We start from the raw sequence: 17434 nt of genomic DNA on the forward strand, positions 1-17434 counted from the left end.
CAGACTAGTCATATCTGCCTGCAAGGATAACCCAGCCTCTTGAGTCCAGGTATCCACGAATCTCTTAAAAAAATCCAATACTGATTCACTTGACTTTTGTTTGCATGCTATAGCAGTGGGGAGGGAAGACTTATTTTTAAAAGCCCTTGTCATTTCTTTCTCAATTTCTTCCCACATTCCTATGGGACTATAAACTCATAATTTGTACCACAAACCCTAGCTACATAATCTTTACATATTTCCCCAGGGTTGGGAGGAGGGGGAGGAACTTCTTTACCATGTTTTTTTTTACCCATATTGACAGTGGGGAACGATTGTCTTACCTTACAGTCATCTGATCCACACAACAAATTATCTTATACTTCTAAGCTACAGAAAGAATAAGCAGAAAAGTTTTGGGTCGTGGTGGATTTACCTCATAGACTATTCTCCTTCCCACAGGGAGAAAACAGTACTGTTTTTAAATATTTGTGTCCTCCCAAAGGACTTTCTTAGGTCTGCCAAAGACCTTTTTCTACATTAGTCTATGTAGGCATGGGGCTTTATCAGAGCCGTGCCAAGAAAATAATTTGTCAGATAAGACAAAAATTCACTTACCGTGGAATGAATGCTTTAACCCAGACGAGCCCCCATCTGAAAGGATAGCATACTGGACAGCCAACCACCCATAGTAGCCCACAGCGACCCGCCAGAATTCTGGAGACCCCAACACACACACACAACAGGCAGCTTTCATGTGCAAAGTGAGTCTGAACTCTTTATTAAGAATATTTTTTATATGTGAGTTACAACACAAGAGGGGAGGGGTAAACTCGCTCCTAAGTTTCTAAGGGTTAACCAGGCTTCTACAGAGAGATTTTTGTCATCATTAGCTTAGGCAGCTCAAAGGAATAGCCAAAGATAGCTTATCTGCAAGGACATAGACTACCGAGAATCAGCCTAAACACAATGAGTCATACAGAGGGGGTTTTAACCAAAAGTTGGCTCAAGCAAAAAAGTCTAAAACTCTATGAGAAAGAAGTGTAAGATAAGGCACGTACATTCTTTAAAAACAAACTTATAAAATGGAGGGGAGATTACAAAATGGAGGGGAGATTACAAAATGGAGTTCCAGTTGATCATATAGCTCCATTACAGGAACGTTTTTTGTTTTGTTTCCTTTTACTTACTTTTGAAATAAAAGACTTAAAATTAAAAAAAAAAAAAAAAGATATGAAGGGTCTATCTTTTTTATCATAGGTGTATTTTAAATGATAGAGACAGAATATCAACCAAGAATCCTGAAAAAACACATGATACAAATGTTATAAATTAAGTTGCAGTTCAGTGAGTAAAGTATTTGATCTCCTACCAACCAATAATAATTCTTACTGGTTAAGGGTTTAAAAGACACCTCTCCACAGAATCTTTCTTCCATTCAAACCTCAGCATCATGGGCAAGACCAAACAGCTGTCAAAGGACATCAGGGACAAGATTGTAGACATGCACAAGTCTGGAATGTGGAATGGGCTGCAGGACCATCAGCAAGAAGCTGATTATTTGCAAATGGAAGAAATACAAAATAACCATCAATCGCCCTTGGTCTGAAGCTCTATACAAGATTTTACCTCATGGGGTAAGGATGATCATGAGAAAAGTGAGGGATCAGCCCAGAACTACACGGGAGGAGCTTGTGAATAATCACAGTTTAGAGAGGCAGATTACACCGCACAAGCACTGCGGTTTAATCTGCTTTAAGGGACCAGGATTTCTATTGTATAATTTTTTTTTTTTTTTTGGGGGGTGGGGGGGGGGGGGGGTGGGGACTGTGGGTGGTTAAACACTTTAAAGGCAGGTGTCCCAATACTTTTGACAATATTGCACATGCATGTGTGTGTATATATTATTACAGTGCAAGTTTTTGAAAAGGTATTCATACACCTTGAAATTTTCCACATTTTTTTTTTGGTCCATGTTACAACCAAAAACGTAAATGTATTTTATTGGGATTTGATGTGATAGACCAACACAGTCAGTGTGAAGTGGAAGCAAAATGATAAATGGTTTTCCAATTTTTTTTTACAAATATCTGAAAAGTGTGACATGCATTTGTATTCAGCCCCCATTTACTCTGATATCTGAAATCTAGTTGAACCAATTGCCCTCAGAAGCCACCTATGTAATAAACAGCTGTTCTGTGAAGCCCTCAGAGGTTTGTTGGAGAACCTTGGTGAACAAATGGCAAGAATTTATACTGAAGGCAATTGACAGTTGAGACCACAGTCACCAAACAAACTATTAGTAACACTATACGCCGCCATGGATTTAAATCCTGCAGTGCCCACAAGGTCCCCATCCTCAAGAAGGCACATGTACAGGCCTGTCTGAAGTTTGTCAGTAAAAATCTAAATGATTCAGAGAAGGATTTGGAGAAAGTTCTGTAGTCAAATGAGACCAAAATTGAGCTCTTTGGCATTACCTTGGCTCACCGTGTTTGAAGGAAGAAAAATGCTGACTATGACCCTAAGAACATCATCCCCTACAGTCAAGCACAGAGGGGGCTGTTTCTCTGCTAAAGGTACAGGCCGACTTTGCCACATTGAGGGGCCAATGGACGGGGCCATGTATTGTAAAATCTTGGATGAGAACCTTCTTCCCTCAGCCAAAACACTGAAGATGGGTCTTCCAGCATGACAATTACCCAAACCATACCGCCAAGGCAACAAAGGAGTAGGTCATAAAGAAGCACATTAAGGTCATGGAGTGGCCTAGCCAATCTCCAGACCTTAATCCTTAATCCCGTGACATCACATGATGTCAGAATGGGGCGTGGTCACCCAGTTACATCATCGGGTGGCCTCGCCCTTGCCTATATAACAGTTGTCACAGCCAAGAGACAGCAGTCGGCTGAGCTTTTATTTTTTCAATTTTTTGGGTCCGTCGGCACATGATTGAAGATGGATGGACTTGATAAAGGGGGCTTCCAGGTTCACCCCGCCCGCAGACCCCCAAAACCACCGGGCAAGGATTGTGGGGATGAGGTCCTTGTCCCCATCAACATGGGGACAAGGTGCCTTGGGGGGACCCCAATGCACCCTCCCCATGTTGAGGGCATGTGGCCTGGTACGGTTCAGGAGGGGGGGTGCTCGCTCGTCCCCCCCTATCCTGGCCTGCCAGGTTGCACGCTCGGATTAGGGTCTAGTATGGGTTTTGGGGGGACCCCGCGCCTTTTTTTTTTTTGGCGCGGGGTTCCCCCTAAAATCCATACCAGACCTGAAGGGCCTGGTATGGATTTTGGGGGGACCCCACGCCATTCTCCTTAACCACTTCAATATACTGTGTTATATATACTACACTGCCTGCACTGACTGAATATGGAGTCTACACTGAATATCTAGTCTACACTAAATGCAGAGTGTATATATTAGACTGTATATATATTAAATACACTGCCTGCATGCCACCAACTAACCTGCCTGCCTAATCTAGCTCAATGTATCTCTGTCCACACACTATACATGGCCACTATGTAAGCAGCCTTATATAGTGTGGGACTTGGACGTAGCCCCTGCCTTTGGCCAATTATGGCTCTCACAGCAGAGCGCGCTGTGATTGGCCGAAGCATGCAGGTCAGGTGCATGCTTTGGCCAATCATCAGACGTCAATGCACTGCAATCTCGCAGTGCATTATGGGGCATTCCACAGCGCTCAAATACGCTGTGAACGCCCCATATGTTCAGTTCATTTGCGAGCAAATAAACACGCGATGTTCTAGTCGAACTTATGTTCGACTCGAACCAAGGGCTCATTCCTACCACCCAGCCTAATATCTAAGCTAATGGTATTCTGTCCATGCTCTTTTTTTAAGCTGTTGGTTATTTTGCTCCAGCACTGTCAAGGAAACCGCATTGGAGCCTGAGACCTGGTGATCTGTACTGAGCCCTGCTGTGGTTCAACAGCGTGTTTTGACTCAATGTAGCAGCTGTGTCACACGCTCTGAGGTGAGCACATTACCTGGGGGGCCACCGGATCACACCTTTGGCATGTTTTTCAGCACAAAAGGAAGTTATAAGCACGCTGGAAATTAACTACAGTGGACACTTACCTCAACACTTTTACTACTATCTATTTACAGGACTCCACTTCCACTTTTATCACATTACAATAAGGACTTTTTTTCACTTATGTGTTGTGGCACTTAGGCACTTTTTTGCATTATATAATATTGTCTATGATGCATTTCAGCATATTTATTTGATTTATATTGTTTATTGCACTTCTAAGTGTTCACGCTTATAGTTGTGTATATTTATACTCAGTATTATTCCATAACTATGAAGCAAGTATTTTATAATTGTTTATTTTTTTAACCATTTATTCACTAGTATTTGGTACTTGATTTAGTAGGGCACACATTTAAATATTTTTATGTGTTTTAGTTTGGAGACACACACATCTTTTAATACATAGCATAATACAGTACACTTCTAGCGCAGCGTATTTTTCTATTTTACTGATTGTTAGCACGCTATATGAGACGTGTTCTATGTATGCAGCTGATTAGTGATAATATCTAGGCAATTAGTTCACATTGGCTCACAGGATTTTGTCTATTTTGGCTCTTTTTTTAAGCTACTGCCTAAAATGAAGAAGTTTTCAACTTAGTCTATGTGGTTCATGGTTGCCTCATAGTAACATGCTCCTATTCTTTTCATTATGTTTTGTTGACATATTTACTTAGTAGTGTATAAGTACATTGTGCTGATAGGTTTTAAAAACTCCAGTTCTTAAAGTGATTGTAAAGTCTCGTTTTTTTATATATTTTTTTTTTTTTTATAATAAACAGTGGATTTGCACAGGGCAACCCAGATCCTCCTTTTCTCAAGTCCCTCTTCGCTGCTCCTGGCCCCTCCCTCCTGTTGAGGGTCCCCACAACAAGTAGCTTGCTATGGGGCACCTGAGCCGAGCTGCAGCTCTGTGTCCATTCAGACACGGAGCTGCGGTTCGGCCCCACCCCCTCTCTCTCCTGACTGGCTAATTAAGTTCGATTAACAGCAGCGGGAGCCAATGGCACCGCTGCTGTGTCTCAGCCAATAAGGAGGGAGTGTCCCAGACAGCCGAGGGACTGGTGGACATCGCTGGATAGAGATGGGGCTCAGGTAAGATTTAGGGTGGGCTAAGGGGGGCTGCTCAACACAGAAGGTTTTTTATCTTGATGCATATTACTGCCTTTACAATCACTTTAAAACTGTGAAAATAAGCAAATATTGCAATAGTAACTCAAAAAATATTCATGAAAATGCACTTGTTTACATTATTGCATTTGACAAGCTAACTTATTTTTAATTGTGCTTTACAATGTTATCTTTGCACTTAGGTCCATGTGCTGCCGGTGTAGTTGGCATTAAAATGCCAAGATATTGCCTGTTTGGAGACACTGTAAATACAGCTTCCCGAATGGAGTCTACGGGACTGCGTAAGAATAAAAATAAATACTAACAACTAACTAATCCCTCATGAATGTGCTGGTAATATGTACATATTGTAAGCATCCTAAAAATACTGAAGTTAAGTCTGGTTTTTCTTTTGTTTAGTTTTTGCAATTTACAGTTTAGTAAATGTTTTTAATCCATAGTTCTTGTATGTTTCTGGTAGGCAGGAGTATTTATTGACTGAAGCAGCATCTAAGCAAGTTGTGGTCAATATGTGTCAGCGTATGGCCCCTGACATCACTAAAGGTGTGCACACATTATTTAGTGGCTGTAACAGAAAGCTGCCTGAGACAGCAGATATGTAACAGAAGATGGCCAAAGATTATAGGTATGCTGCAAGAGACGGTCAGAGACTGCAGACATGCTTCCTTCTGGAACAGTGGCAGCTGGTGCTCAAAATTTTTTGGGGGGCGCAAACAAACTGAAATTCTGAAAAAAAAAAAACCCCATCAATTGCAGCCGCACTGTGCCCATCAAACGCAGCCATTGTACCAAACGCAGCCACTGTGCCATTAAACGCTGACACTGTGCCCATCAAACGCTGCCACTGTGCCCATCAAATGCAGCAACTTTGCTCATCAATCGCAGCCACTGTGCCCATAAAACGCAGCCACTGTGCCATCAAATGTTGCCACTGTGCCCATCAAACGCAGCCACTTTGCCCATCAAATGCAGCCACTTTGCCTATCAAACGCAGCCACTTTGCCCATCAAACGCAACCACTTTGCCCATCAAACGCTGCCGCTGTGCCCATCAAACGCTGCCACTGTGCCCCAAATGCTGCCACTGTGCCCATCAAACGCTGCCACTGTGCCCATTAAATGCTGCCACTGTGCCCCAAAAGTTGCCACTGTGCCCCAAATACTGCCACTGTGCCCCAAGTGCTGCCACTGTGCCCCAAATGTTGCCACTGTGCCCCAAATGCTGCCACTGTGCCCCCCGCCCACCCGCTGTCTGCCCGGCACTTACCTTGTCTCGGGTGGGCAGCGGGTGACGGCGGCAGGCGGCGAGCGGTGTCCAGTGTCCTCCATTTCCTCCCTGACCCCGATGTCTTCTCCCGCTCGCTCCTCCTCTCGTCCTCTCCTATGATTGGACGCCTGATAGGTGTCCAATCACAGCACCTGTCATTTCAGCCAATCAGGTGACAGGTAACACAGACCCGGCAACCTGACTGAGAGGCGGTTCAATGTTAGCAAAGCTAATTCCTACGCTTTGCTAACATACAGCTGAGTGAGAAGCGAACGCATGGCGTTGCGCCCACTTCTCACATTTCTGTGCGCCTATTAGAGCCTATGGCTCTAATCAGGTGCTTCCAAAAACACCCCCGCCAGTCTAATTCAGATGCTTGGTGCCCGAAAATGGGCCAGGCACCTGAATAAGGGGTGTCAGCAGCGACCATAGATAGATTCATGCAATGCGTGAATCTATCTATGGTGATTAGAGCGGTGCAGGAAGGGGGGGGGTGCTCCTGCGCCCTTTATGGACGCACCGCCACTGTTCTGGAAGCTCACATTAGAGATATGGAGGACCAAAGTGACAGACTGAGTGGAATAGACAACCTTGAAAGGAGTCTTCTGCTCACTGAGCAGGTGGTTAATGGGATTTGTGTGGCAGGTGGAGGAGTAAGTCAAAATTATAAGGTAAAAAGAAGTGTTGGGCGAATGGTTCAGCCCGGGCATGAGTTCAGTCCGAACATTGGCTGTTCGTTCCTTCGACAAACACCCAAAATATCAGGGTGTTCGACTGTTTGTTCAGCCCTCTGAATGACCACAATGCACTGCGCCGCCGCACAGTGCATTGGAAGCCCTGATTGGCTGAAGCAATGAAAGCTTTGCCCAATCAGGGTACATAGCACTGTCAGAGTCGTGATTGGACACTGCCGTGATGACTCTATCCAATGGTGGCTCATTGCTCTTAGTCCCACACTGCACTATAAAAATATTCTTCCTATAGCGGCAATTTGCAGTATGATATTGGTGTAGAGAGAGATAGAACAGGGCTCTATTCAGTGCTACTAAAGAGTAGGTGAGCTATAGTGGGCTATTGTGATTATTTTGTGAGTGTAAAGTATCAGTTTAGTGTGAATCTAGTGATAGTGCAGTGTGAGTGTAGTGCAACCATTCATTTTTACTTTAGTGTCAGTTTAGTGTGAATCTAGTGATAGTACAGTGTTGGTGTAGTGTGACCTTTCTTTTTTACTATAGTGTCACTTTAGTGGGAATCTAGTGATAGTGCAGCGTTAGTGTAGTGTGACCATTCATTTTTACTTTAGTGTAATTTTATTTTGTCAGGGCAGGTTTCCTGCGTATATTTCAGTGCATTACTGCACGTTTACCGCAGTATATTGCAATGCATTATTGCAGGTTTACCGCAGTATATTGCAGTGTGTTAGTGCACATTTAATGCAGTATATTTCAGTGCATTTGGTGCATGTTTACTGCAGTATATTGCAGGACGTTAGTGCACGTTTAATGCAGTATATTTCAGTGCATTATTGCCCGTTTAACGCAGTATATTTCAGTGCGTTAGTGCACCTTTAACGCAGTATATTGCAGTGCTTCAGTGCAGTTTTACTGCAGTATATTGTAGGGTGTCAGTGGAGTGTGTCTGTGTAGTAATTACTCAAGTTAAATTGCACCAAACACCACTTTCCATTGATTAAAGTGCATCTAGGTACACATTTCCCCATCTTTATTACATTTTGTTAATCAGCTCCCCCCCCCCCGCATCATGTCTGGGAGGCCAACAAGGAGAGGCAGATATTCCCATGGCACCGTAAGTATAGACAGCAGAAAAATGGGGTTCCCCTGAGTGGATTTTCCCGGCACTTGCACATAAGTTGTATATAGTAGCAGAATACAGACTCATATAGAGAATAAAAAAGTATTTTTATTTAATGTGGAAATTCTTTTTCTAAAAACATTGTAAACGTCATGAACAACAAAACAAATTACAAAATTGACATCGTTCGTATAAGACAGTCAACAATGATATTGTATACAGAAAAAAATCTCTTTTCAAACCCGACGCGTTTCGGGGTACATAATATATCAGTCCTTCTTCAGGGGCATAATTGAAAAGAGGGATTCATCTAAATTGATTGGAAAAAAAATATATATATGATATGATAAGTCAGTTGATTGTTGTATAGAGTTATCAATAGAAATCTGTTTAGAGGTAGAATGATCAGTTGATCACCTACCTGAACATGTTATCATTGGTTACTCTGAGGAAAAGTTTAAAAACCACATAGAAAAGCGAGGCATATTAAGAGGGATGGTAGCCAAGTATATAGATGTAGATATAGGTGCTGTTCCTTAGATATAGTAAATTCAAATAGATGTTGGTAGACCGAGAGTCTCCAACAGGAGGCACAAGGTTTCACCTATCCCTGTCCCCCCCGGACGCGTGCAGGCCAGAGCGATATACTGGGGCTAGAAAGGCAACCCTGTAAACAAAAAATTAACCAAATGAGTATCGGAAGTGTAAAAGTACTCCACCGTGAAAACATTACATGAGAGCAACTAGGGGGCAGGCTGGTGCAAAAAACCGTTAAATGCATATTAAAATTTATACAACATTGTTTGCCTGTATTGTCTAGAAAATTTATAGTTCTATTTTATATATATTTATAATAAAGTATGTATAGGGAAATACCAAATGTGTACAACATATACAAATAGCATGAGACTTGCACAGGTTATATGTCACTAATAATGCAATAGACTTGACTGCTTTGTTAGCACTGCTTCACAAATGTGGATCTAGTGTTATGGTTAAATGTGTTAAAAACCTAGGTTATAGGAGAGACTGATGTTTAAGTCTCAAAAGAAAAAGGCAGTAAAAACAGTTGTATATTCCCAAATGAAGATTACATAAGAGAGAGGAGAGCACCGCCATATCCTACTTGGCACCGTAAGTAGGCCAGCAGCATCGGTGTCCACAGGCAAAGGTGGACGTGGTCTGCCCTCAGGCAGGGCAACATTTCCTCTGTTTAGTGATGTTGTCCATGCTTTTCAGCTTTAGCATGCACAGGAGGTGGGGGACTGGCTTACTAAACCATCCTCATCCTCCATCACCCAAGCAGAGACTAGTGTGCAGTCCACCTCAAGCAGCCAGAGTGGCTTATTCTGCCTCCTTGTCCACAGCTACTCCTGCCATAGCCCCAGCATCAACCATAGAGGAGTCAGTTGAGTTATTTGAACATAGCATCAGCCACTTGCTTCTTGATGATGCACAGCCATTACTTGATTCAGATCTTGGTTCTGACATTGAGGAAGGTAGGAACATGAGCCTACAGAGAGCAGAGAACACTGGTAAACAACAAATTGGCAGTCATGTTCCCCCAACCGCAGAGTATTGCCATGTTGGCTCCAGTGATGATGAGGATGGAGGGGATGGTGATGATGAGGTCACTACCATGACTTGGGGGCCGGATAGAGCAGAAGAGGAAAGTGAGGTTGAGGCACAACTCCAACGAGGCAGCCATAATGGAAAAGTAGAGAGCAGCCACCCTATTCTACCAGATTGTCGAGCTGTTATCTCTCAGCCCACTACCCACAGCTCAGCTGTCTGGGCCTTTTTTAGCACATGTGCAGCCAATCGCACTGTTGTAATTTGCAAAAGAATAAACAGAAAAAAGCGCCTCCAGATCAGGACCAGCTAGATATGTTTAATATACAAAACAAATATGTCCACTTACATATGGTGAAAAGCAAGTAGAGCACAAGTAATCCTCAAGTAGTGGCGTCCCAGCGTTGTAAGCCTGTGTAGAAGCATCCATCCATAGGAAAGAAAAAACAGTCCCATCCAGCAGGATGTCCTGGCTCTGTCCTAGGGGGTTGGAACCGAGGCTTGGCTCGGATAAGCTGTGGGATGCAGGCCTCTGGCGCGGTGACGTCATTAGCGGTGCGACGACGTTTCAGCGCATGCACACTGTGTTAAACAGGCGCGCGCCTTCCTCAAGCTTAGAGGACATAGGCTCCTTTGAGCCTTATATGTGCTAACGTTTGGAGCCATCTAGTGGGGATTGTGTAGAACGAACCAATCTACACAAGAAGACTCCAAACACAAGTAGGTAATGTATAGCAAATACAAAGTGACTCTAAACATTTAATTTAATAGGGGTCTAATAATGGGGGAGATCTATATATACATATATATATATATATATATATATAGAGGACTGTTTAATGGGGATAGGAATAGCTATATGTGAACTGTACTAAAATATGTACATAATATACTGAGTATTAAAAACAATATATAAGGACAATATATAAGAAATACTTAAAAATAAATAAAATGACAATGATTCTTCAAAACTGGTTGGATCAGCATAAGAAAACCACCGTTGCATAATCATTAATACGAGCATATTTTCTGAAGAAATATATGCACTGAACGATAAATATTAAAAACATCTTATAGTTGATTGTAAAATAAAAAGAAAAAAAAAAGGAAGAAAATATGCAGAAATCTATAGAGAACATGGTTAGGTATATATGTGTATAGATACCTTGATATATTTAGATAACCTCATTATCTTTTTCATAGTTTAAATGGCCATTGTAAAAATTATTTGAATAATAAAAGACTCAAAAAGCAAAGGGGAGGGGGACTGAATCTTTATAAAATCATAGACAACTCCAAAGTCTCATTAATTACCCCAGGTGACAAAGTGTCAAGGGAATATATCCAAAATGATTTGCGTTCACACAGCCTAGAAAACCTCTCTGATTTTTAGGCATTTGTTCTAGGACCCATACCTTTAAGCCACACACACTATCAGATTTTCTGCTGAGTTTTTCCTTTAGATTTACCAAAACCATATAATATGAGGTCAAACCTTAGGAGTTTCAATGTGTATGCAATCAGGCAGGCACTTGCACTACATGGTTTTGGTAAATCTGAAGGAAAAACTCAGCAGAAAATCTAATAGTGTGTATGGGGCTTTAGGCCATGGGTGGAGCCGTTTTGGCACTTAGAAAAATGGCGAGGGACGCTATGTTTATCCTTTCCTTCCTCAATCTTTCTGCGATGTTCTCCAAATTTTGTCTCAGGGGGCGAATGGTAATGCCCACGTAAAGTAGATGACAGGGACAATAAAGGCAATAGACTACAAAGTCAGATGAGCAGTTGTAAAACTCATTGATATCATAGGTCTTGCCCTTAGTGGAGAAATGTTTCTGGCCGTGTTGCACATAATCACAAGTTTTGCACAAGGCTTTTTTGCACTGAAACATGCCATGCAGTGGGAGTAAACATAAACGTGGACTAGACTGAATGGACAGGGGTTTCAACTTGCTAGGGGCAATTTTATTTTTGACATTGGGTGTTCTTCTATAGGTTACTACAGGGAGTTTGGGTAGAAGAGTTTTCAAATGGAGGTCCTCTAGAAGTATTGGCCAGTGATTCTTTAAGATAGATTCCATTTTTTTATGGTCATGATGGAATCTGGTGGTAAACCGGACTGATTGATCTGTAACCTCTTTTTTACTCTGCAATGGGTTACAGATCAATCAGTCCATTTTTTTTGTGCCCCATCTGCTGCAGCGGAAAAAAAAATAGTCACTGCCACCCACATGCCCAGCTGCCCAGCCATGCCCAGCTGCAGGCTTTTCAACTTTTGCCTTTCAGTCTTGTGGATTCTGCCCCCTTGCGTGATTTTGCACCACAATGGCAGGTTCCCAGTCGCTATATTATAATGTAAGGCCATTCCAGCTCTGTACCATCAGGTGGAAGGCAGTGCTTTGGCATCGTTGGCAAGGTAGTCAGCTTCAAGGTCCATGTTACTGCTGACACATGGTCCAGCAAGCATGGTCAGGGACGCTAAATTTTGTTCACAGCACACTGGGTAAGTCTGCTTGCAACTTGGAAGGATGCAGGACAGGGCTCAGTGCTGCAGCCTGTTATGCTGCCACATCTCCATACAGCTTGTGGTGATGATGCAAGATTTGTCAGCTCCACCCCCTCCTCCTCCTCCATGCCCTCCTCTGCTAAATTGTCCTATGAACCACCAGTACCCCCTAAGCGTTCAAGGGGATATTCCGTGAGTCAAGCTAAAAGGTGCTATGCAGTGCTTCAGCTGGTCTGTGTCGGGGACAGAAGCCACACCGGAGCAGAGATTCTTGCTGCTCTGCAGGGGCAGGCCCAGAGGTGGTTTATGCCATGCCAGCTGGAGTCAGGAATGGTGGTGTGCGATAATGGCACAAACCTCCTGTTCTCCTGTCCATGCCTGGCACATGTACTCAATTTGGTGGTGCAGCGTTTCGTAAGCAAGTACCTAGGGTTGGAAGGCCTGCTAAAGCAGGCCAGAAGAGACTGTGGCTATTTTAGCTGGTCATACACAGCCAGTGCTCGGTCGGCTGAAATTCAGCGTGAATTCCACTTGCCTGTAAACTGCCTGATTTGTGACATTTGTGGTTTCACCAGGTGAAACTCAACTTTGGCAAAGCTGCAGTGGCTGCACATGCAGCAGAGGGCCATCAACGAGTACCCGTGTGAGCATGGCACAAGGACAGGCTTAAAGCACCTCTGCTTTTTTTCCCCACACCAATGGCTGCTGATAAAGGATTCATGCACTGTACTGTCACCATTTGAGGAGGCGACAAGGATGGTGAGCCATGACAATGCATGCATCAGTGACACAATCCCTTTTGTGTTTCTGCTGGAGCATACTCTGTTTTGCATTATGTACAGGGCACTCAAGGCAGAGCAACGGGAAGAAGAGGAGGACTTTGTTTCCTCTCAAGGCCCGCTTTATGCAGACACCATTCTTGCGACGCCACACAACACACAAGAGGAGACAGGGAGGAAGAGGAGGAGGATTCTGGCAGCTTTAGAGGCATTGAAGCAGGGGAAGAAATACATGAATCCTTAACAGATGGTTTTCCATCCCCGGAACCCTTGGGAGTAGTACATGGCAGGAAGGCGGCAGTTACAGATACTGTAATCCTGAGTGACCCCAAGGAGTCTGCTTCTCATGCCTCCACAAACTTGCGGTGCATGGGCTCCCTCATTCTTCAAAGCCTGCAAAATGATCTGAGAATATGTGGCATTAAGGAGAAGGATCACTATTGGTTGGCAACCCTCCTTGACCACAATTACAAGGGGAAAGTCTTGGAACTCATCCCATCCCCATAGAGGGAGCAGAAGATGAAATCTCTTGAGTACACCTTTAAGAGGAGTTTATGTACCGCTTTGCAGACTCTGGTAGGTTACAGTCTCGTGGAAAACGTAGTTTCTGTTGGTCAAGAGAGGAGCGGTGGAGAAGAGGGCCACCTCACTTATGCTTTTTAAGAAAATTTTAGTCCTCGCCGCCCAGGGCTGTTGGCTTCCACACCCCATCGGCAGCGTCTGCATCACATGGTGGGAGATTATCTAGGGGCAAAAACCGATATGGAGAGCTTTCCAATTGACAATCCACTGGGTTACTGGGTTATGAGAATAGACCACTGGCCAGAATTTTCCCAGTATGCAATTTCTCTGCATTCAGCGTGCTTTCCAAACGGGAATTCAGTGCTGCCGGAAGTTTTGTGACAGATAAGAGAGCGCGTCTGTCCACAGACTCCATGGGTCGGCTGATATTTATCAAAATTAATCAGTCTTGGATTAGTAGCAGCTATCAAGCTTGTTGCTGATGTCACTGATTAAGTGCTTTCTGGATCTGGAATCTCTGAAAGATTGTCTAGGCTTGAGGGTGTTTTAATCTGGAAGAAATTTTTGGTGTAGGTTTCATGGGCACAATTAACTCCCAAGGACCAACTTGTCTACACCTGTTTGACAGGTGCATATCATTTAAATTTTTGACAGCAAGGCCAATTCTTGCTTTCATCAAGAGTACCTCTATAGGGTTACGGTGTGAAGGCACCACCAACACCCAAAGCCCAATTTTTCCGCACCTGTTACTATCCAAAGTCTGTGAAAGACATACCAGAATTTATCCCAAAAATCTCTAATCTTGTTCTGAGTGCACTAAATTGTGGCCTCATCATACAGACTGGCTCCCCAAGCCATTTTTTACAAGATAAAGAAAGCTTGCAGGGAAAATTGTTATTTTTTTGGCTTTATAAATGTCATGGCTAGGGTAGCTAAGAGTTAACCACCCAACTGACCAATTACTCACTCATTGTAACCCCCCCCCCCCGAATGCCCCCCTTACTTATATAAGAACCACACAACACATGGAGTGGGGTTAAATGGCCGAAATCAGCCTTTTAAATAACAAAAACCTTATTTCAAATAACTAACATACAGTAACTATAACTGACTTAATCCAGATACATTGATTTTGAGATCCTTGACGGTACCATATACCCCTAACATTTTTTTGTGTCTGAGGCACCAGCTAGCTGAATTGCAACCCCAGGCGCAACCAACTGACTCAGGGCCTAAACCCAGCTAACCTCAGCCACCCAGGGTTTTTAAATAAAACCCGGTCACTACGCAGTGAACCATTCCCACTCGAGGATACCATACCTCAGATGGTTCCCCACCATTTACCCAATGACCAGATTTAGAAAGCCCTGAAGGACCCCAAAATGCCCCAGAGACGCAAGTGTAAAGCCTTACACTTGCGTGCCTCGCCACACCCGGAAAGCCCGCTGTAAACCATCCTCCAACCCCAGAAACCACAGGTCAGTACCCACAGCATTGAGGTGAACTCTGTCACCTCTCAGGAATTGCCAAGTATCGGACTCCAAATCTAAATGTCTGATGACCAGGCCCCCATTCCTAACAACAAACTGCCCACCATGCCGTTCGGGCCACTATGTCTGACCAGAGTATGATGGTGCCCAGGAAAGAACTCCGAAGCCTGAGAAGATCAAATCTTATATCTCTAATAAGCTCCCTAGAGGACCTAATACCCAAATCATTGCCGCCTGCATTGATGATAAGGATATTTGGAGCACTATCCAACCTGGCAAAACGGTTAACCTCGGGGACCACCTGACTCCACAGCATGCCCCGGACACCGATCCATCGAACGCTGCCCAACTCACGGGGAAGGCCTAACTGCCTAGCCTCTGGCCCGACCTACGCCCTTTTTGCTACCCAAAAAACGTATGAATGCCCCAGGATCCAGACGAGGCATCGCTGACCTGCAAGTAAACATAAAACCACAGTACCACCCACCAAACATGAAGACCAACTGACAAACAAAAGAGAACCGAGAAGGCGGAAAAAGGAAAATTATACCAGCCACCGAAGGCCTACAATAAGTGAGGCCTGACGTACAGATGGAATCTATTGGACTTCCACCTGCCTATCTGCTTGACCGCATTGTCATCCAAACCCCATCGAGATGCCTCGGTGGCTGCACCAATGCGAAAGAAATAAGACGCGTACTCCATTGGGTCAAAACCTGCCACCGACAGACATTTGCAAAAGACCGCCACAAATTGAAACCTGGATAAACAGGAACAATCAAAATGCACCAACAGGGGACCGCCTATATGCGGTCGTACCAAAGAGAAGTGTTCCAGAGCAAAAACTGGACAAAGACCTGTAGTATTGACCTAGAACAATTCCAATTGCACTCCCCTGCCGCCCTGATCCATTTTGGGATGACGGATCCTAATCCGTACAGATGAATCAGTAAATACCTCATCCTCCCATAATATACCCCCAGCTACACGTTTTGAAGGGCTGATCAATTGACCAGTCTGGAGGCCTCCGAAAAAGGCCGCCAGAAACAAAGTCCATTCGTAAGCTGAAGAACAAACCAATTGCAGCCGTTCCAAGATGGTCCGCAATATGGAAACAGACACTGGGCGCCATAGGAACAACGACCCCTGCGACACCCCTTCATTGCCTACCTGACCACAAAGCACAAAGGCTTTGTTAAAATCCCCAACATCTTTTAACTTGAACCAGAAAGCTAGGCCCACCAATTTACGATCCACTGCCGAAGGTGAATCCCCCCCAAACAAAATTACGCACCACAAAATACAGAACCAAGAAGGTCACCTCCACCCCTGGCTCCACCCTGCCTACCTCCAACAGCAACAGACTCCATTCCTGCCGGGCTTTAGAATATGCTTCCCATGTCGCGACACTCAGGGGATCCTGAATTAATCCAGCGGCAACTCCAATGTGATCTTCCACAGCCTCCGGGGACAAGGCGTCCCATGTTTCTCTGCTGCCGGTGCCAACAGGCAAAACTCGTCCCACTTTAAAATGAGACAAAGCATCCGTTACCTTGTTACAAATCCTAGGAATGTTCACAGCATTAATGAAAGCATTCAATTGCAGGCATTGCAACACTAAATGGTGCAAGAGGCGCACCACTGGCGGGGAAGAGGCTGAGGTGTTATTGATAGCCGTTACTACTCCCATAATGTCACACTGAAAGTGCACTTTCTTATTGCGAAAGGCATCCCCCCAAATTTCGACCGCCAGCACAATTAGAAACAGTTCCAACAGTACCAGGTTATTTAACAAATGCGTCAAACTCCTTTCCTCAGGCCACCGTTCCGCACTCCATTGCCCCTGAAAGTATGCCCCATAGCTGACTGATCCAAGACCAAATCAGCATTGCTAACAGGACCCGTCATCCACAGTGATCTACCATTGTAAGACCCCAAAAGGAGTCCCAAATCTTAAGGTCGGCCCGTAAGTCCTTGGTCAAACGAATGTAGTGCCATGGGGCACTGACGCCCACCGTAGCCAAGGACAACTGGCGGCAAAAAATTCTGCCCATAGGAATGATCCTGCAGGCAAAATTTAACTTACCGAGCAAGGACTGCAACTTCCGTAACTGAATTTTATGCCTGCTTGCCATGCCACTAACCTCCCTCCGCAGTGCCACCAGTTTGTCCACGGGCAATCGGCACTCCATGGCCACCGAATCAATCGTTATGCCCAGAAAAACCAGCTCGGTCTCTGGGCCTTCCGTTTTGTCAGGGGCCAAAGGAATGCCAAAATAGCCTACTATGTTCTGTAGCATCCCCAGCAAAAC

At 44.2% G+C, this 17434-nt stretch overlaps 1 protein-coding gene across 1 annotated transcript in view; it reads left to right on the forward strand.

The window, feature by feature from the left end:
- The window catches only part of GUCY2C (guanylate cyclase 2C), a 1918134-nt gene that overhangs the window by 1692834 nt on the left and 207866 nt on the right, over positions 1-17434 (forward strand). The window contains exon 24 of the mRNA XM_073591935.1: positions 5358-5456. Within this exon, the coding sequence (XP_073448036.1) occupies positions 5358-5456 (99 nt within the window). The remainder of the gene's footprint in view (positions 1-5357; positions 5457-17434) is intronic.

Source organism: Aquarana catesbeiana, linkage group LG07 (assembly GCF_042186555.1).
Source record: "Aquarana catesbeiana isolate 2022-GZ linkage group LG07, ASM4218655v1, whole genome shotgun sequence".
Taxonomy (NCBI): Eukaryota; Metazoa; Chordata; class Amphibia; order Anura; family Ranidae; genus Aquarana; species Aquarana catesbeiana.